The sequence below is a fragment of the Mobula hypostoma genome, chromosome 6 (assembly GCF_963921235.1).
Source record: "Mobula hypostoma chromosome 6, sMobHyp1.1, whole genome shotgun sequence".
Classification (NCBI taxonomy): Eukaryota; Metazoa; Chordata; class Chondrichthyes; order Myliobatiformes; family Myliobatidae; genus Mobula; species Mobula hypostoma.
The window spans coordinates 146,790,060-146,811,566 of NC_086102.1; the positions used below are offsets into that span (position 1 = coordinate 146,790,060).

At 41.6% G+C, this 21,507-nt stretch overlaps 2 protein-coding genes across 3 annotated transcripts in view; one reads left to right on the plus strand and one right to left on the minus strand.

The window, feature by feature from the left end:
* Positions 1 to 2,721: 2,721 nt before the first annotated feature.
* hspe1 (heat shock 10 protein 1) lies at positions 2,722 to 5,902 on the minus strand. Its single transcript, XM_063051939.1, has 4 exons — positions 5,746 to 5,902; positions 4,539 to 4,703; positions 3,205 to 3,294; positions 2,722 to 2,900 (listed from the first exon to the last, which is right to left on the minus strand). The coding sequence occupies exons 1-4, from the start codon at positions 5,746 to 5,748 to the stop codon at positions 2,850 to 2,852; spliced, it is 309 nt and encodes a 102-aa protein (XP_062908009.1). The 5' UTR covers positions 5,749 to 5,902; the 3' UTR covers positions 2,722 to 2,849.
* Positions 5,903 to 6,091: 189 nt separating this feature from the next.
* hspd1 (heat shock 60 protein 1) overlaps positions 6,092 to 21,507 on the plus strand; it is a 28,567-nt gene continuing 13,151 nt past the window's right edge. The window contains exons 1-3 of one of the 2 annotated variants that reach the window (XM_063051934.1): positions 6,092 to 6,228; positions 6,856 to 7,032; positions 12,835 to 13,087. In XM_063051934.1, coding sequence (XP_062908004.1) covers positions 6,100 to 6,228; positions 6,856 to 7,032; positions 12,835 to 13,087 — 559 coding nt within the window. In that variant the 5' untranslated portion in view covers positions 6,092 to 6,099. Of the gene's footprint in view, positions 6,229 to 6,329; positions 6,487 to 6,855; positions 7,033 to 12,834; positions 13,088 to 21,507 lie in introns of those variants that run through there. The other variant, XM_063051936.1, reaches the window with a different exon arrangement.

Here is a 21,507-nt window from a genome sequence, read left to right on the forward strand (position 1 = left end):
TATTAAGCTATTTTATGTATTTATTATTATTGTGTTCTTTTTGTGCTGCATTGGATCTGGTCTAACAATTACAGTATTTAATTCTCCTTTACACTTGTGTACAGGAAATGACATTAAACAATCTTGAATCTTTACTGTTACCCAGCTGAAATTGATCCTTGTGATGGGGGAGGTATGTAGTTGGTTATTCAGTTCATCTTCAAGTGGAGTCTGAGTTTAAAGCATGTGAGTTTGGCTTGAGGGGATGGATCAGAAAGGAAGATGGTATTAGTTGCCAAGAGACTATATGTGCCAGGAGGGGCAAAGTGAATGGCTTCACATTTCCAAGTCTTCAGCTGGACACAATTGAAATCTTTTATCAGAAAATTTGCTGCTCTACAGAGGCCCATAAGTGAATTTTGTACATAAATTATAAAATACACAAAAATCATTGGATAGGGTAAGCATACCTCCATGGAACCTTAATAAATGGCATGAAAGGCACTTGCGAGGACAATTACCAAAAGTGGGGAGAGAAAAACTAGTTCTGCCACTTGTGGGAGTGAATTGTATGTAGGTGAATGGTAGAATTTGGCTGGAAGTTTAGGATCTGAGGAAGAATAAAATGAGTGGAGTAAATGGGCATTTGTTGCTGGGCCTGTGCTGTTAAATTCTGTTAGGTGCTTTCATTCCTGTTGGATATTTGCATTTAGCAGTCAATGTTTCTGTCATCTTGCACAGATGGTTCATTCAGTGAGTGGTTGCAAAGGAACATTTTATCAGTCAGCACCCTCAGTTCTGACCTTGTTAGAAAGTCATTGACAAAGCAGTTAAATACACTTGTGCTTAAGATACCACCCTCAAGTACTCCTGCGGTGTTGACCAGGGATAGGGAATATTGACCTCCACCACCATAACATCTTCCTTTGTGTAAGCTACAATTTCAGACACTGTAGTGTTTCCCTCTGATTTTGGTTTTATCAAGATGGTTTCTTAATGCTGCCAGTCACGACGTTTCTATCTTTGAAATCCAGTTCATTTATTTTGATAGTTACATTAACCAACCTGAACAGATTATTGACAAGTAGGCTGACAAGCTGGTAACTAGCAAAGCTGGACTTGTCTTGCTTTTGTGAACCACCCATTCTAGTAGATGCCACTATTACAACTGTACTAGAACAGCTAATGCTGAAGCACATCTTCAATGCCACGATAGCATCACGGTTAGCACGACACTGTTACAGCTCAGGACGTCAGAGTGAAGAGTTCAATTCCAGCCTCTCCCTGAATGTGTGGTTTTCTCTGGGTGCTCTGGTTTCCCCCCCACCCCCACAGCACTGGTAGGTTAATTGGTCATTGTAAATTGTCATGTGGATTAGGCTAGGGTTAATTGGGGGTTTCTGGAGAAGCACCGCTCCAAGGGCCAGAAGGTTCCATTCCATACTGTACCTCTAAACAAAATAAATATTGCAACTAGTATGTTTTCTCATCCATAGCCATTGTTTCACATCTCCAGGAGTCAATTAGACGAAGCTGGGTCCTGTAACTACAGGGATTGCAAAGAAACAAAAGTGAACTATCTAATGGGCACTTCTGCTTGAAAATGGTGCAAGTGCTTCAGCATCTCTTTCAGCTATCACAGGGGTTAGGAATATTCTTAGTCTGCTCCTCCTATCACTATTTAACTCCCATCAAAACCAGGTGCAGCAAGACAGCACAGCTTCAATCTTCACCTTCAGATTTCTGAAAACAAGGAACCCGTGTACACTACCTCACCATTTTGTCACACTACTTAATTTAGATTTTTTTCCCTTATTGTAATTTGTAGCTTTTCATTACATATTGCAATGCTGCTTTCATATTAAACCTGATTCTGATCTTAGTGAAATCAGTTGATTCAGAAATAAAATTAATCAGTATAATAAAGTTTTACTATTATTCCTTTTAAGTGATAAAAATCCAAATTCCTACAATAAATTGAACCACATTCAATATACATTTCATCTGTTTCAGCAGCTTCTACAGGGCTCAACAAAGGTGTTATTGCCTTTGAAAGTTATTTTTAAAACAATCGCTATATCCTGGAAGGTAAGAATACCACAGGTCTACCCCAGCAGTGAGTTACACATTGGCAAATTGACAAAGCTGGACTTGGTGTAAATTGTGCTGGCTGCCTGTATCCAGAATTTGTCCACAAAGGTGGCGTGCAGTCTAACAGCAAGTCTTAGTCGCTTTTCTTGTGGAATGCTGCAAGTCTAATTCACGGATTTATTGGCAAACAGTGTGGTGCAGCATCTAAGTTAAAGTTGGTGCTGCCCCAGTGTTCGCTCAGCAGAAAACAAGGCTTATTGTGTTCGACTGCAGACTGCTACGATGTTCATGAACTCAGGGTCTTGGACTATATTTTATGTGACTGTACTGTATCAGTACCTTATTGCTTGTGACCTTGTTTCCATGCTAAATGTGCCTTGTGCTGTGTGTTCTTGGTGGTAGTGTTTTGCACCTTGGCCCACAGCAACACATTTGTTTGGCTGTATTCATGCAGGTTGAATGACCTGAACTATAGTTATTGAGCAACTGGCCAAGTTGCCAAGGGCATAATTACAGCCTTTGGTTTATCTACTGTTCTTGGGGGAAATAAAATCTTAAAATGTGAACAAGAATCCTTACAGTTCAAGAATTTTATTCACTAGTTTATACTTCCAGTGTAAGTAGAAACACCTCAAAACGGGATAGAGAAACTTCAGGTTTACTGTTGATTTTATTATACTGTACCAAAGTTCAAAATAAAAGTTATTTACAGACTGGAACGAAAAGACAAGTAGTTCACGGAATGGTCAGTTCGTGAAACTGACAGCAGCGTCCAACGTCTATTCTGTGTATTTTCCAAGAATATCTCCGTCCCTGAACAAGAAGTAATCCTGAAGGGGAGGAAAAAAAGGAAAAGCAGATTATTGACAGATACTGAGATACAGAGAAGAGCTCATCTTGCATTCTGTTCATACAGATCAAATCATTACAGTGCATTGAGGTACAACAAGGTAAAACAGTAACTATGCTGAATGAAGTGCAACTGCTAGAAAGAAAGCGGAGTGTAGGTAAATGAAGAGAAAGATCACAACAAGGTAGGTAGTAAGGAACCATCTAGTAGTCTTACTACAGCAGTGTAGGTGGTGTCAAGGAAAATAACTTATTCATCTTCAAAATGTGGATGATAGTACTAACCTTATCTTCTAAAACCACTTTAGTTCCTCCATATTCAGGGAGTAGAACGGTTTCACCAACTTTTACACTAACTGGCTGTACATCTCCATTCTAAAAAAAAAAGAAAATGAGTTTGTGTCCATCACTGCTCCATCTTATGACAACCATCCTAAATCACTTAGAAAAAGCCCACATTCCAAAGAATGTTACAGATAATTACCTCATTTACAGATGGAATAACCAGGAAAACAGGTTATTATCTGAATGGTGGCAGATTAGGAAAAGGGGAGGTGCAACGAGACCTGGGTGTCATTGTACACCAGTCATTGAAAGTGGGGATGCAGGTACAGCAGGCGGTGAAAAAGGTGAATGGTATGCTGGCATTTACAAGCAAGAGGATTCGAGTACAGAGGCAGGGAGGTACTACTGCAGTTGTACAAGGCCTTGGTGAGACCACACCTGGAGTATTGTGTGCAGTTTTGGTCCCCTAATCTGAGGAAAGACATCCTTGCCATAGAGGGAGTACAAAGAAGGTTCACCAGATTGATTCCTGGGATGGCAGGACTTTCATATGAAGAAAGACTGGATGAGCTGGGCTTGTACTCGTTGGAATTTAGAAGATTGATGGGGGATCTGATTGAAATGTATAAAATTCTAAAGGGATTGGACAGGCTAGATGCAGGAAGATTGTTCCCGATGTTGGGGAAGTCCAGAACGTGGGGTCACAGTTTGAGGATAAAGGGGAAGCCTTTTAGGACCGAGATTAGGAAAAACTTCACACAGAGTGGTGAATCTGTGGGATTCTCTGCCACAGGAAACAGTTGAGGCCAGTTCATTGGCTATATTTAAGAGGGAGTTAGATATGGCCCTTGTGGCTAAAGAGATCAGGGGGTATGGAGGGAAGGCTGGTGCAGGGTTCTGAGTTGGATGATCAGCCATGATCATACTGAATGGCGGTGCAGGCTCAAAGGGCCGAATGGCCTACTCCCGCACCTATTTTCTATGTTTCTATGAATAAGATTTGAGTACATTTTCAACACAAAGAATAACAAACATTCACTAAGAGCCTCTGCAGTAAAACTACAACTGTAACATTTTTGTTTTGAGAGATAGTGCACACTTTGAAACTTCCATTAGGGTTACATTTCCTTAGAGTGCAACATTACTCATTTTTCAAACCAAATTTTGAGCTATGAGACCAGGAAATTCCTTCCTCTAACAATCAGAAAACTTCACTTAGCTTACAACTGAGTTTAATGTTAAAAAATTGCCAGATATTGAAACAGGGAAAGTGAAATTTATTTGGGATCCGGAGAATGTGGTTAAACAAGGAGTCACTTTATGTAGAGGCGAACCTTTACTCGACTCCCTGGTCCAATTGCCACTACTGTTGCCTGCAAAACTTTTCCCTGAGACTTTTCTGGAATCATAATGCCACCTTTCGTCATGGTTTCTGCTGCAACTTTTTCCACCAGAACTCGGTCAAAGAGGGGAAGAAACCTTTTGAATGCTTGACCTGCCTGTTGAAATAAGCAAAAGAAATTCAGTAACTTATTAACCAAGATTACAAAATACATTCCTTAAAAATCATTATAAACCCACATTCCTTAACATTGTCATTACATTTATGAATAACCATCAACATTATTCAGTTACAGTGAGTTGGGCAAATTGATGCCATATCTGTAGCTTGTTTTTAAACTTGAAACAATAAAATAGAAGTCACTAAAATTAGATGAAGAAAAGCACGTTTAAAAAACATTTTCGATTACAGACTGTTTCAGTAGTATCAGTGTTAACATTACAGGCGGGAAAAAAAATCACCGGAAAATGTGAACATGGAAAAATTACAAAGGCATTTCTCAAGAGAAGATTCTTGATAAACAACAAAGCTTGTAACGTTTCTTTTAACAACGTAAGATAGAAGTCGGTGAAATTGTATTATAAAAGCACGTGTGAACGACATTTTCGATTATAGACTGGCTCAGTAGTATGTGTAGTAACATTAAAAGTGGGGGGAAATCGCATGAAGATGTTAACACGGGAAAAAAATCACAACATTCTTAGTGAAGATTCATAATAAATAACAAACTTTATTTTTTTTTCTTAAGGCAAGCCCCCCTCACCACAATGTTTAAAAATGAGCATTTGACCTTGTAGACACTCCCAGCCTCACACAAGGTCACCCATGTAAAATGTGCGTTAACAATAGTAGCTATTCACAGTCATTCGAATAAAATTCAGGATACGATAGCAATAATGTATCGACATCTTCCATCAACAGCGAGTATGTTACCAATTGGTTTCTGATACCACCGTGGATCAGAAATCACTATTATCTATTCCGACTGTAATCATTACCATCGTTGTTAATGGCTTTACTTCAATACTAATGGATTTAAATTTTTTTAAACAATCTCCACTAAAAGTATGCAAAAAAAATTCTATGGCAGGCAAGCGCTTACACTCATCACATATAAAAGACTGGCTTTATCAAGCCTAGCAAAATCTCCCTCAATAAAGCACATAGAGAAAGCTTGAAACGTGCATTTTAACGCTTACCATTTCTCCTCTTTCAGTTGGAGCAAGCCCTGTGAATCACACAGCTCGTTTGCAGGCTCGTCTCCGCAGCGGCGACTATGGCAGCCGTTCCACGTGAAGAAATAGCCTTCGACCCCGGCGGCGTGACCTCGAACGTCAGGAGAAGGTTGCATTTCATCAGAACGCAACTTCTAGAACCTCGGGCATCCCCACCTTTCATTCACCAAAAAAATATAAAATTCACACAAGCGCAACCCACGCCTCTATGTAAGCATATGCAATTTAGAATTTATTTTTTTGGAGAAGAATTGCAAATAAAATTATTGCATAACACCAATTTCGCTTAAATAATTGCACTTTGACCTTGCCTACGCTATGCGTCTGGAAGATTCTGGAAAGCGAAGCCCTGAAACCGAATATGAACGCAACTTATTTTCACTTCTAGCCCTAGCGTCGGTTGATTCAGATGTTTTGCGGCTGAAGTTCAGAAATACTTTAATTCCGGTAGGTAAGCTGCAATTTGTAAGAAAAATACCTGATTATTTTGCAGCTGTGGGGTCCAAAGGCCGGCGATTATTGGGCTATGCAGAGTAAGGGGCGGCAGCGAGTCGCCCGGCTGTAGACTCACGTGTTCACGCAGGGAGAGTCGCCGAGGCTCAGGCTCAGACCAGGGTTTGTGCAGTGGGTGTGCAGCGGCTCAAAACTCGTGTCGCAGGGTGATCAGTCTCGTTTGTACATCTGTGGGGGAAAAAACACAAATTAGTGAGTATGATAGTTGTAAAATACGTATGTTGAATAGTTATGGGCTTGTAAATATTTTGCAAAATGCTATCATCTATGGAATGAAACGAACCAATGAATGAATTGGAGAAACTACGGGCTATGGCGGGAGTGTTGCGTTTTAGTGTAACCTTCGTCTGTATGTCTTATTTACAAATCCTAATGTTCTTTTGTGCTGTATGTTGGTGAGTTCTTTTTGCGTTTCCTTTAATTTTCCGCCTCTTTGATTTGACCTTGTGACACGCGTCCCTCCACACAACACGTGGGAAAGCCTGTGTCTGGAGGCTGAGACAAATCTCTGCGTCTGATGCACCGCTCACGGCTTAAAACTATCTTCTTGTCTCGCCCTAGACAATGCTCCGTTTACCATCTGCTTTGCGCCAAGTGAGGTCCGCAGCTCGGCTCCTGGCACCTGGTCTCAGCCGAACCTACGCTAAGGATGTGAAGTTCGGATCTGAAGCCCGGGCTATGATGCTGAAGGGTGTCGATCTTCTGGCTGACGCCGTAGCTGTTACCATGGGACCAAAGGTAGTCGGAATTTAGACCTGTCGTTGGCGGGTTGGGATAGTATTTTACTACTACAACGTTTTGATACCAGTTATAGTTACACTTTTGGCAATGAACTATGTTGTATAATGGGCTGTACTTCCCTATTCGTGAAGCAGGTATGTGACCTGGTATTAAAGTAAATTGTTAATGAGACTGAAGAACGAGTAAAGTATACTTGGTGAAAGGCCTGGTCGAATTTGCAACATTGTCCCTTTCAGTTCCATTAAATCAGCATGTCCTCACGTTCACAATTTGGTTCTGACTCTGCTGGCCAGAGGGTCCAATGTTCAGTTGTGTTACAACTGAGCTTTGAAGTAATGAACGTTTACTTTAATGTGTAGTGTTTGACTTGCATGAAAAATCGTGCTTCTATATCTCTTTAAACCAAGCTGCTGGAATGTTCCAATGCCGTCTAATGAATGAACAGTCCTGGAGTGAAAGGGATTACCTAAACTGCTCTTTTCAGGTGCACCATTCAGCTGGTGCAGCTTTGGAACCTCAGGGCTGCTTCATAAAGAGAGAGTGCAAACAGTTGATGGGCAACATCGATGGGTTTTTCCTCATTGTTAAGTCTTGATTATTCCATTCTTCCCGAAAAATCTAATCCAGCATTGTTCTTGCTCCAGTAATTCCCAAAACTTCTGATTACAAACCTGATAAAATTATAAGAGACATAGATAAGATGGTCAATCTTTTTATCATGGTTGGGTATCAGAAAGAATAGGTTTTAAGGTGAGAGAAATTTAAACTTTGAGAGGGAAAGGTTTTTTTAAACACAGTGATTGATATCTGGGAATTTGTTACCAGACCACTTGGTGGAATCAGATTGTCGCTACATATAAGAAATGTGTAGAGAAGATGAGGTGGTTCTGCACTCTACAACTCAGACTTGGTGCTCGAATAACTAACAAACAATCTTGAGCCATTTATATCTCCAATGCCCTAAATCTCATTGGGCTTCTCCTCTGAGTATTGATTGTTGCCCTTTGATACCAATTGCTTAGCTTGAGGAAGGCTGTTACATGAGTTTGGGTTTGAATGGCATTAATCTCTTTTAAAACCTTCATTAATCATCCTGGTTTAAGTATCCGGACCAATCATTGTTCGCTGGTTGTTTATCATTAACTATGTTGTCATTAAGTATAGTCAGATTCTTTAGTGTATGTAGTTTACAGATTGCTGGATCACTAAGATTTACACATTTTTAGATGGGATCTGTTATAGGGTGAGAGCCTTCTTGGGTTTCTTTTGGAATATCAAAAACTTAACAGTCAATCCTATCTGGCGTATTTTGCAGTAAAATTATACTGTAGAAAAATGGCCTAGTGGCTTGCTCTTGAATGCTATCTGACCGTAATGCATCATTGTGACCTTTGGAGGAAAAAATGTCATGTCTCCAAAGAAATATCAGAGGTAAGATCCCCCTCCCAAAGGAATCCAGAAAGTATTATGGTTAATACGGGAGGGCATAACTTTAAGGTAATTGGGAATGTCAGCATTTTTTACAGAGTGGTGGGTTTGTGGAACACACTGCCAGGGATTGTGGTAGAGGCAGATAAGATTGGAGACATTCAAGAGATTGGCACTTGAATGATGGAAAATTGGAGGGTTTTGTGGGAGGGAAGGTTTAAGTTGATCTTAAGAGTGGGTTAAAAGGCCAACACAACATTGTAGGCTGAAGGGCCTATACAGATTAGCTGAATCCTGTTTGTTGCAAGAGACCTTGGTTATGAGCCGAAATCTATTTAACTTGAGCTGAGTGTCCTGTACTGATGGTTAGACCAAACACATTCCAGTCCTTGAGTCAGGAATTTTTACTGTGGATATCTTTAAGTTTCTGATAACCCTTGCAAACTACTTCAAACTCTGCTGTTCAAGGCCCCTTGGCTAAATATTTAGCATAAATATTATTTTTGTTGCCTTTTATACTTCCTTCTCTCCCTGGAGGAAAAAATGTCTGCAGTGCAAATTTCATTGGGTTGCACAGACCAGTTAAAAACTTGAGCATACTGTGGGAACTTCCATGCCCCCAGAGCACTCCTGGAGAGGATGTAAATTTCCTCAGTGGGTAACACAGTGATGGGGGTCATAGAGGCCTTTTGGCCCAACTGATCCAAGACTACAAAGATGCCCACTAAGCAAGTCCCATTTGCCCTCTAAGCTTTTCCTGTCTTTGTATTTGTCCAAATGTCCTTAAAATGTTATTGGGCCAGCTTCAACCACTTCCTCTGGTAGCTCATTCCATAAACACACCACCCTCACCATTGAAGAAGTTGCTTCTTGGGTCCCCTTTTGTCTTAAACTTATACCCTCTAGTTTTTGCTTCCCTTTCCCTGGGAAAATAACTGGGCATTCACCCTATCTATGTCTCTTATGATATTATATAATCCTGTAACAGGGGTATCCTTTTTTAAATCATGGACTCCAGGTTGGGAACATCCCCACAGTCTCGTACATTTCAAGGAACAAATTGCTCTTCTACCCATCCTCTGCCTCTGAGTCAGACCCCTGAGACCTGCCAATGTTTTTGTAATTCTTTGCACCTATGTGCTGCCTTCACCCTGTCTACCCATGGTACTGCTATGTTTGTACTCCCAGATCCCTCTGCACAGCACTCGCCAGAGCCCTACTGTTCACTGCATAAGCTTGACCCCGGTTTCATTTCCCAAAATGCAACACCTCATTATTATCTGGATTGGCCACCATTTGCCACTTCTCAGCCCACTTACCTAGTAAAATTTGATAACTGACTTGACTGATAATCATCTACGTTGCTATTATATGGGATCTTACTTGCCATGCCTTGTGTGTTTGCATTCAGATTAGTTATCTATAAATAACCTACAGCATAGGTCTGAGCACCAACCCATGTGGCACAACACTATTCTCCGGCTTCCAACCTGAGGAACAATGTTGAGGCAATTGTGAATCCATTGGCTGGCTCTACCTAGATCCCTTGTGACTGTATTGAAGGCCATTTAAAATCTAATACTGCCCTTGGGTGCCATCTGTGTGGATTTTGCATGTTCATGCAGCTGTGCAGGTTTCCTCCCTTGTCCCAGAGATGTGTGGATTGGTAGGTTAGTTAGCCACTGTAACTCGCTCTTGATGTATGATTGAATGTTTAAATCTGGGAGAATGAGGTGGCGAGAATAAGGGGAGAAAAGGTAGGTGGGGTTTATTGAAATAGCTGGTTGCAGGCTCAATGAGTGGAAGAACCTGTTTTTGTGCTGTGCATTGACTAGTGAACTGGATTGAATCGGGTTGAGACAGGAGAAAGCAGATGCTGGAAATATTGAGCACCTGTCCATTGCCCTCCATAGATGGCGCTAGGGAGCATGGTGGAATCTTTTACAAAGGATGTGATAACTGGACACTCGGGGTGGAGGGGGTGTGGTTTGGTCGATGGGATCAAAGTCAACATGAATCCAGGAAAGAGATTGTTAGGCAAAGCTACTGAAGGTTTTTAGTGTTAGTGCTGATAAGGAAGCATTGGATTCACTGAAGTCCTTTGATAAGCCTCTATGTAAAAGCTTCATGCATGTGAGATTGCAGGTTATCCACTGGCATGGATTAAAAACTGATCAACAAAGTCTGGCTGGCAGGCCTGACTGCAGCTAAGAAGATTGTCATCCAGCATTGGAAACCTCCTCATGATATTTCAAATACTCACTGGCTTCGGAGCTTTTTGGACATTTCTTACCTGGAACTTTCATCAACAAGAGTAAATGATGCACGACCAAACACAATTATAATGTGGACAAATTTGATGTCTAACTTAAAAGATCTTTTGTTAAAATAAGAATGCTTTGTCTGTGTATGTACTACTATTCAGTTGGTTGGTGGAGGGGGGGATGGTGATGAAGGTTGGGGGGTGGCTGGGTTAAACAGTCAAAATGTAATTAGCAGTTGGTTGTATTGAATGTAATTTGTTGGTCTTGCAATAAAAAATTAGAAAGAAAAACTGATCAACAGACAAAAAAGAAGTGGGTCTTTTCAGGGCTGACAGTGGTAACTACAGTTCCCATGAAGATCCATGCTTGTGCCTCATCTGTTCAGTGATTTGGATGAGGGAACCAAATGCATTTTGAATTTTTACTTATTGCATAAGTGTTGGCTTAAGTTATGTGGAAGCTGCGGAGAAGCTTCGAGGCCACTTGCATTGAACAGAATATGAAGCAGGTGCAATATGACTTGGATGATGTGAACTTGTGCACGTGAGTAGGAAGAATAAAGATGGAGGGATGAGTGCAGGTGGTGGACATCTGGAGGAACTCAGCAGGTCAGGCAGTTTCTGTGGAGGGAAATGGACTCAACTTTTTGGGTCGATCCTTACTTGGGTCTCACAAGAAAGGCAGTGTTATAGACCTGAGGGGAAAATTCTGTGGCTGAAGGGTGTTGAACTTGAGGGATTCTCCACCAGAGAAGACCACTTAAGGCGATGGGTTTCCAGGCAGATTAAAGGAAATGGGGAAAGGGCAGAATATGTTACTGAGATAAAGGATCAGCCATGATTCTTCAGAGGATAGGCTAAAAAAGTGAGTGGTTTGTTTTTTCTGTTTCTGATGCATTTTCATGTCCTTTCTGGTAGAAAAATAGGCAAAGAACACCAAACAGCTTTCAGTGAAAATATTCTTTACATCGTAGTTGATGTACCATAAAGGTAATCTTTCCAGAGTAAATATCCACAATTTTTTTGTTACTGGTGTTGGCTATCCAAGCACTTGACCTGTTTATTGAGAGTGCTGTTTTGAGATCAACTTGATCATTTTGCAAGATGCCAGAAGAGTTGTGGAAGTAGCTGGAACCATGTTGTCATACAATACAAGTGGGCATAGTAATTACCTAATAGAGGTGCTGCCTCGCAGTTCCGAGGACCTGCCATACTCCCTCCATCACCTCCTGAACTGCCTGTGGGCACTTCTGCATTCTTCCACATTCCAAAAAAACTGCAGGGCTGGCAGGTTTGTTGATCTTTGTAAATTTGACCACAAGGGAAAAGGGAGGTGAAGAATGGGTGGAAATGTGGAAAGGATAAAGTGATTAGTGTAGGATGCTTGATGGTTAACATGGATATCGGCCAAAGGAGCAATTTGCATGCGGTATGAAAAATGGGTGCCTCAGGCTGGGGGGTGGGGTCCTAAGAAAATTTTGAATAATATATTTTGATAAATGAGTTCAAGGTAAAATTATTGTCAAAGTGCATAGATGTCACCACATACAACCCTGAGATTTATTTCCTCGTGGACACACTCAGTAAATCTATAGAATAATAACCATAACTGAACAAATGAAAAACCCCACCCAAGTTGGGTGTTCAACCAGAGTGCGGAAGACAACAAACTGCGGACACAAAAAGAAAGTAATAATAATAAAATAAATATGCAATAAATATCAAGAACTTATTTCAAGGACAAAGTCCTTGAAAGGGAGTCCTTCAGTTATGGGGATGGGGCTAGTGAAGTTATCCCCTTTGGTTCAAGAGCCTGATGGTTGAGGGGTAATAACTGTTTTGGAACCTCGTGGCATGAGTCCTGAGGCTGCACCTGCTTCCTGATGGCAGCAGATGAAGGAGGGCGTTTCCTGGGTGGCCGGGATCCCTGGTGATGGATACTGTTTTCCTGTGACAGTGTTTCAGTGCAGATGTGTTCATTGGTTGGGTGGGCTTTGCCCATGATGGTCTGGGCCATGTTCATTGCTTTTTGTATGATTTTCCATTCGAGGGCATTGGTGTTTCCATGCTAGACCAACCGTGATTGTTGTTTGCTGGCTTTTATCTAGGGTCGAACCGTCATTCTTGAACAGAGTTGGGGAAGTCCTAAAGTAACAAAAGATGGAGTGACAGTGGCCAAAGCAATTGATCTAAAAGACAAATACCAAAATATCGGTGCAAAACTTGTCCAAGATGTTGCCAACAACACAAATGAAGAAGCAGGTGATGGAACGACCACTGCAACTGTTCTTGCGAGAGCTATCGCTAAAGAAGGATTTGAAAAAATCAGTAAAGGAGCCAATCCTGTTGAAATTAGACGAGGTTAGTTCAGATTATTTTATATTGTTAAATGCTTTATAACATTCTAACTTTTCTCCAGTCAGGGTACTGTAAGCTTCAATATAAAAAAATTATATCTAAAAATATGTGTAACATTTAATGTGTTTAGTTTTGGGAGTAATGATAATGAGACTGCACCTCCCACTTGTGCAAATCAAAGCACTGCAAATGCTGGAAATGTGAAATAAAAGCAGATAATGCTAATAAGGCAGCAGGTATGTACAAATAAACAGTTAACATTTGAAATATCCTTCTTTGAAATTGGGAAGTGAGAAGACAAGTTTACAATACAGAGGAATGGATGGGACGTGGGGAATAAAGTGAATTCCAGTTAATTGGGGGACATCGGGACCAATATATTTTGACCTACCCATTTAAGCAGCTGCACCAATTAGATGAAGTTTCACTGAAATCGTTAAAAAGATATTTCAAAAAAGGGCAAACTACCATTTAACTGAGCCACAAATTAGGTATTTAAATGAAACGCAGAACAAAATAGAACATGCAGTACTACTGGTCTGTCATATCTGGCAATGACCGGACATCTGTGCAAGAGAGTTTAAGCTGGAAAAACCATTGCACTGGGGCAGACACACTATTGACCTCAGAAATCTGTAGGCATCACAACTGGGGTCTTCCCTGTTTGCAGTCAGCGACCATGACTCTGTGTCTTGGCATGCCCTTTGCTCTCTGTGTAATGTTGCTGAGCCACCGTCCTGGTCGTTGGATCTCTCTGTAGATCTAATATGCCAAGACTGCCAAGAGCTGGCTTCGCACACTCTGACAGGCATGTTCCTATGTCATCCCTCACCTAGTTTAGCCCACTTGGTGAAGCGGTGTACTGGGGTGTGGCCGCTGTTTCATGCAAACAGCTGCTTGAAGCCACAGTGAGAGCTGGGTATCCAGTGGGGATTAAAGGTCCAACATTCAAGATGATTGTCAGTAACTTCAAAATCTTCGTAGTTTTTTTTGAAGTAATGAAATCATTTCATTTTCACTGCTGGCAGTTTCTGGCATTTCCAATGCTTAAAGCCCCCAGTGAGAAAAACCTGTTCTGAATTCTCTTACTGCTCATTTCTCGCCATCTATCAGTGACAAAGATCACTGCTTTTTAATAAAAGCACATGCAGCCATCATTATTTAATAACTGTTCACTAAGCATGGCATAGTGTATGATGGTCACAGGTGTGCACACAACTGATGCTAGTTAGAAACTCTTCTGCAACAGTCTCCTGTCCCAATTAAGTAACATAGTGTCCCAAGTAAATGATTGGAGTCCTTGCTATTTCCTCAATTAGTTTTGGGTCTTTAAGAGTTGTCCTAAATGAGTAACTGCCCAGATTAATGGATAGCCCAATTAAACAATCCACTGTCTTATCTGAAGGGGTAAGGTCAGCATTACTGAGGTGATTCCTATAAATCTTCATCCTCTTAAAATTCCCTTTTCCACTCTTATATTGTTGACTTGTTCTTAATCCTTGCATAAAAGCTGGAAATGCACAAGACTGATGTAAACATTAGCGATTTTGACTTGGATGAGGAAGGTAAATATGTGGATCTTTTAAATTCCGTTACACTTTAGTATAAATACTCTGAAACCAGTTAAGGTGTAAGGTCCTTGAATGGTGCTCAAAATAAAGATACAAACTTTTTTTTGCAATTTAATCCTTTGATACGAGAGGGCAGTATTGCACCTCTTCAGTATCCTCTCTGTGACTTGATCTTTATTTCTATTTTTGTTCTGATGCTTGAAATTGAAATATAATTTTACTCAGCAGACATGAATACCATGATCGGGCATTTGATCTTATTTTTACTGGATTTATTGTTGTTTGGCAGCTCTTCCCTGCATAGACCAGTGTTTATGGTTAGATCCCTTCACTATTGATTTGGATTGTTCAGTGATTACTTGTAGTGTTATTTCACAAAACCAGTGCGTTGGATCCCATTTGCCCAGTTCCAAACCTCTTACAATTTTGGAGATTGATGGCTACGTATTTCCATTTTTTGAAACCATCTTGCCACATATTGGGAGCTACGCAGCCCTGAATTCTGGTTTCAGTGTTCTTCTTTCTGCTCTATCTGTTCGTTGTCCATCCCTGTTCACTGGAGTATTTATCTCCTAATACATCATGTCACGTTGATACTGCTTGGTTCCAGTGCTTCAAGTTCAATCTTGATCCTGAAAAGAAGAATTAGGCCATTTGGCCCATCGAGTCTGCTCCACCATTCAATTATGGCTCATTTATGTTCCCTCTCAATGCCACTCCCTGCCTTCTCCCCATAAACTTTGATACCCTTACTAATTAGGTACCTATGGACTGCTGTTTAGATATATCTGAAGGGGGCTCGACCCAAAGCATTGACTGCTCATTTTCCTCCATAGGTAAAGGTGCTGCCTGGCCCACTAAGTTTTCCAACTCCCTTGTTTATTGCCACCTGTCTTTGTTTTCCTCTGACAATGCTGGTTTCTTCTCGTGTCCTAAAGACATGCTAATTGTTAGGTTAATTGACCACTGTAAATTTCCATAGGTATGCTGGAGAATCGGAAGACCATAAGACAAAGGAGCGGAAGTTGGCCATTCGGCCCATCGAGTCTGCTCCACCATTTTATCATGAACTGATCCATTCTCCCATTTAGTCCCACTCCCCCACCTTCTCATCATAACCTTTGATGCCCTGGCTACTCAGATACCTATCAATCTCTGCCTTAAATACACCCTATGACTTGGCCTCCACTGCCACCCGTGGCAACAAATTCCATAGATTCACCACCCTCTGGCTAAAAGAATTTCTTCGCATCTCTGTTCTGAATGGGCGCCCTTCTATCCTTATCATGCCCTCTTGTACTAGACTCCCCCATCATGGGAAACAATTTTGCCACATCCACTCTGTCCGTGCCTTTCAACATTCGAAATGTTTCTATGAGGTCTCTCTCATTCTTCTAAACTCCAAGGAATACAGTCCAAAAGCAGACAAACGTTCCTCATATGTTAACCTTCTCATTCCTGGAATCATTCTAGTGAATCTTCTCTGTACCCTCTCCAACATCAGAAAGCTGGAGTGTGATCAAGCACCTGAGAGAGTAGGCTACAGACAGTGTGGGGGGGGGTGTGAGGGGGTTGATGTACTTGCACTGAGCCAGTATGACCTCAGATCTTACAACAAATTCAAGTTGCTGTCAGATTCAGGAACATTTGCGGGTTTTTGTGAAATTAAGAGTGATGCTATATAGTGGAACAAGATGTGATTGTATGTCAATGTGTCCATTTTACTATAAAATAGAAACTTTGGAATTATTTCCCAAATTTTTGCATTCAGGAAGTGCTTCGTTCAACATGCAGAATTTTCTTGGTGGCTACTTAGTGGGATTGATCTCTGTTCTAAGGCTTACTGCTAACAGATTTGTATAACCATATAACCGTATAACAGTTACAGCACGGAAAAGTAATTCAATTGTTAATCTGAAATGTTCTGTATGTCCAGTTTCAAATTCTTTCTACTCAGCCATAAAATGTTTAGAATGTGCTAAATTTTATTGCAAAATGCATCTGTTTCAAATTACTGTGTGTGATTTGAAATTTTAGCTGCAGGGAGAGCTGTGGTAGACATTTCAGTACAGCACCATCTAGTGATAGGAAGAGAGTACTGCAAGATTTTCTGTGGCAACCTTCCCTGAAAATTTGAACCTTCTGTTCAATTTAGATTTTTGAACATTCTCATCCTTGCACTGAAAATTTTTATTTGTTGCACTTAATTCAAATAATTCATTTTTTTGTTTTCCTGCTTATTATGTGGTAAACTAATCACACCACCAGGTTCAGGAAAAGTTATTGTCCCTTGAACCAAAGTGGATAACTTCACTTAATTTCAATCACCCCATCATTGAAATGTTTCCTCAACCTATGGACTCACTTTCAAAGACTCTTCATTTCATGTTCTCGATATTGCTTGTTTATTTATTATTCAGTAATGGTGCGCCATTAAGCGGCGACTACGTGGAGGTCTGGGAATCATCAGATATTCCCATTTAGGGCTACTACAGCTGAAATCCACAGTCACAGGCATGAGTATTTCAGTGAGCAACATTATTTCAAGGCTTTTTTAAAAAATCTATAAATAAGTAAAATTGAAGAACCTTGGCAGACTCGGGTTGTGAGTGCAGTTCCTCTTTAAGAGTGTGGAGATGGGGACACAGTTCTAGTCCACAAGTTTGATTGAAACGCAGAGGCTTCAGACTTCTGCCCCAAACATCATGCTGACAAACATGCAGTCTTGAAAAATAAAATTAAACACCTCAGACCAAGAGTGCTGTATCAGAAAGGCATTGGGGACTGCTGTGTGTTTTGCTTCATGGAAACATGGCTCACATCTGCCGTTTTAGACAGCACTGCAGCTCAGTGGCTTCACCATTCTCCGCAGAGTCTGGACAGCTGTCTTTTATGATTAGCTCATTGTGGTGCACAAATGTGGCAGTTCTATCTTAGTCCTCACCCAACCTGGAACATTTTGCAGTCAAATGCTGTCCATTTTATCGGCTGGAATTATTTTCCACCATGATCCCGGTAGCAGTGTACATTCTACCTCAGGCCAACACCAGGTAGGTTCTGAGAAGCTGATCAACATAAATCTGCAGCCACAAAGCTATGCACCCTGATGCCTTCCCTGTCTGTGCGGGAGATTTCAACCAGGCCAGCTTGAAGAAGTCTAAACAATTACCACCAACACATCACCTGTAGAACTAAAGAAGCCAACATACTTGACCACTGTTACACCACTATCAAGAGCACTTGCCATGCCATCCCACACCCACACTTTGGAAAGTCCGGTCACCTTGCTGTACTTCCATTCCCTGCGTACAAGTAGAGAATAAACATTGCAGCAACAAGAAGATACGTATAGTCGAGGGTGATGGAGGAGTGCTTTGAGTTGGTGGTCTGGACAATATTCAAGGACTCATTTTGGAGTTTAATGAATATGGCACAGTTGTCACTGAATGTGTGCCTTCAAGAGCAAACTGGATATACCCCAATCAACAGCCATGGATGAACCAGGAGATTCATAGTCTCCTGGGGGCTAGATCTGTAGCATTCTTAACCAGTGATCCAGAACTGGTTAAGTCCAGGTATGACCTGCAGAAAGCTATCTTAAGAGGGAAAAAAACAATTCCGATTGAGGTCAGAGCTGGAATCAGATGTTCATCAGCCTCTAGCAGTGTCCTCGGGCTATTACTTCCTACAGAGCAAAACCTAACCTCGTGAATTGCAGTGATGCTTCACTCCCAGATGGGCTCAGCATCTTTTATGCACGCTTTGAAAGGGAGAATAGAAGTTGTGTCTATGCGAATCCCTGCAGCATCCAGTGACCCTGTGATCTCTTTCAAGGGGGTGAGCCCTCGCAAGATGTCACATCCTGATGGTGTACCTGGTAAGGCTCTGAAAACCTGTGCCAACCAACTGGTGTTCAAGGAGATTTCTATCTCACTGCTGCAGTCCAGAGGTTCCCACCTGCTCCAAAAGGACAATGATCATACCAGTGCCCAAGAAGAGCAGGATGAGCTGCCTCAACAAGTGTTGCTCGGTGACTGAGATGAAGTGGTTTGTGAGGTTGGTCGTGGCTAGAATCAGCTCCTGCCTAAGCAAGGAACTGGACCCGATGCAACTTGCCTGTTACTGCATTGGGTCGACAGTGGCTACAATTTCACTGGCTCCCCACTTGGCCTTGGATCACTGGACAATAGTAATACCTGTGTGGATCAGAAATGGCATCTTTTCTCCCAGACAGTTCTCCCAGCATGTCTCAAGGATGTGTGCTTAGCTTACTGCTCTACTCTTTACACCCATGACGGTGTGGCTGGGCACAGCCGAAATGCCATCTGTAAATTTGCAGATTATTTTTGACAGAATTTCCGTTGGTGACGAGAAGGCGTACAGAGGCAAGGTAGATCAACTGGTTGAGTGGTGTTACAGCAACAATCTTGTACTCAACATCATTAAGACCAAGTAATTGATTGTGGACAGCAGAAAGGGAATTAAGGAGAACACACCCCAAGACCCATTGAGGGTTCAGTGGTGGAAAGGGTGAGCAGCTTCAAGTTCCTGCGTGTAAGTATCTCAGAGGATCTGTCCTGGGCTCAACACACTGTAATCAGAAAGAGGACGCAGCAGCAGCCCTACTTCATTTGGAGTTTGAGGAGAACAATATGTCACCAAAGACTTGCAAATTTCTAGAGGTGTACAGTGGAGATCATTCTGACTGTATCACAGGGTGGGGGGGGGGGCCTCCATTACACTGGATTGCAGGAGGCTGCAGAGTTTTGTAGACTCAGCCAGCTCCATCATGGGCATCACTCTTCCTTCAAGGTCATCTTCAGGAGATGGTGCCTCAAAAAGGTGGCGTCTGTCATTAATTTATTTATTGATACACCACAGGATCAGCCTTTGAGCCGCGTTGCTCAGCTATCCCTGATTTAACCCTAGCCTAATCATGGGACAACTTATCTGCCAATCGGTATGTCCTTGGACTATCTGGAGGAACCCCAGAAGGTCATGGGGAGAATCTCATTACAGGCAGCAGCAGGAATTGAACCTGGGTCATTGTCACTGTAAAACCTGCAAACCACTAATCTAATGTTCAGTCCCTTCACCATCCAGGACATGCCCCCTTGTTACCACCATCAAGGAGAAGGTACAGGAGACTTGCTCAGCAATTTAGCAACAGCTTCCTCCTCTGTCATCGTATTTCTGAATGATCCATAAATCCGTGAACACTTTTTTCTTTAATTAGCACTGTTTATATATTTAGCAATTTATAGTAATTTTTGTTCTTTTGCACAATATTGCCACAAAACAACAAATTTCTTGATATAGGATTCTGATATTGGTCTTTATTATGAGAGACTCAGAAGTTGAGTGAAAACCTTATACATAAATTGTATGGACTATAAGGCTTGAGAACAGAATTAGTCCATTCAGCTCATTGAGCCTGCTCTGCCATTCAATCTTGGCTGATTTGTTTTCCCTTCCACTCCTGTTCTCCTTCCTTCTCCCTGTAACCTTTGACCTTAATAATCAAGAACCCATCAACCTCCACTTTAACTATGTCCAATCGACTTAGCCTTCATTGCCATCTCTGTTAATGAATTCCACGGATGCAACACCCTCTGGCTAAAGAAATTTCTCTTCATTGTTCGTAAGGAGCATTCTTGTATTCTGGGGCAGTGCCCTTGATTCTAGATTCTAGATTCTACCACTGTAGGAAACATCCTCTCCACGTCCACTCTATTTAGGCTTTTCAGTATTTTATAGGTTTCAATGAGGTTCCATCTCATTCTTCTAATCTAAAGGAAGCATAGGCTCAGAGCCATCAAACACTCCTGTGTTAACCTTTCCATTCCTAACATCAATCTCACAAACCCCTGGAGCCTTCAATGGCAGCACATCCTTTCTCTGATAGAGGACCCAAAAGTGCTCAGAGTACGTGGTGGGAACCGAACTGAAGAGACTGGGGAAGAGGAGGTTGGCACACAAATAGAGAAAGTTTATAGATCGTGCAAGAGGGAGGATAGGCAGGTGATAGAGAAGGAATGTACTTAGATCAAAGGTTTGAGATGTGTCTGTTTTAATGCAGGGAGTGTTGTGAACAAAGCGGATGAGCTTACAGCGTGGATGGCTACTTGGAGAAGTGATGTGGTGGCCATTACAGAGACTTGGATGGCTCAGGGACAGGAATGGTTACTTCAAGTGCAGGGTTTTAGATGTTTCAGAAAGGACAGGGAGGGAGGCAAAAGAGCTGGGGGTGTGGCACAGTTGATTAGAGATAGTGTCATGACTGCAGAAAAGGTGGGTGTGCCATGGAGGGATTGTCTATGGAGTCTGTGGGTGAAGGTTAGGAACAGGAAGGGGTCAATAACTTTACTGGGTGTTTTTTATAGGCTGCCCAATAGTAACATGGATATCAAGGAGCAGATAGGAAAACAGATCCTGGAAAGCTGTAATAATAACAGAGTTGCTGTGATGGGAGATTTTAATTTCCCAAATATCGATTGGCATCTCCCTAGAGTAAGGGGTTTAGATGGGGTGGAGTTTGTTAGATGCGTTCAGGAAGGTTTCTTGACACAATATGTAGATAAGCCTACAAGAGGAGAGGCTGTACTTGCTATTGGGAAATTAATCTGGTCAGGTGTCAGATCTCTCAGTGGCAGTGCATTTTTGGAGATAGTGATTATGATTCTATCTCCTTTACAATAGCATTGGAGAGAGATGGGAACAGACAAGTTAGAAAAGCATTTAATTGGAGTAAGGGGAATTATGAGGCTATCAAGCAGGAAATTGGAGGCTTAAATTGGAAACGTTCTCAGGGAAAAGTACGGAAGAAATGTGGCAAATATTCAGGGGATATTT

Bases quoted from the DNA above. Each gene is read 5' to 3' on its own strand.
- hspe1 (XM_063051939.1), bottom strand. The intron at 3,295-4,538 runs GTTCGCCTCTAC...TTTTTTTTTTAG, and splicing joins GACCAGGGAGTCGAGTAAAG to AATGGAGATGTACAGCCAGT. The intron at 2,901-3,204 runs GTTAGTACTATC...CCTCCCCTTCAG, and splicing joins AAGTGGTTTTAGAAGATAAG to GATTACTTCTTGTTCAGGGA.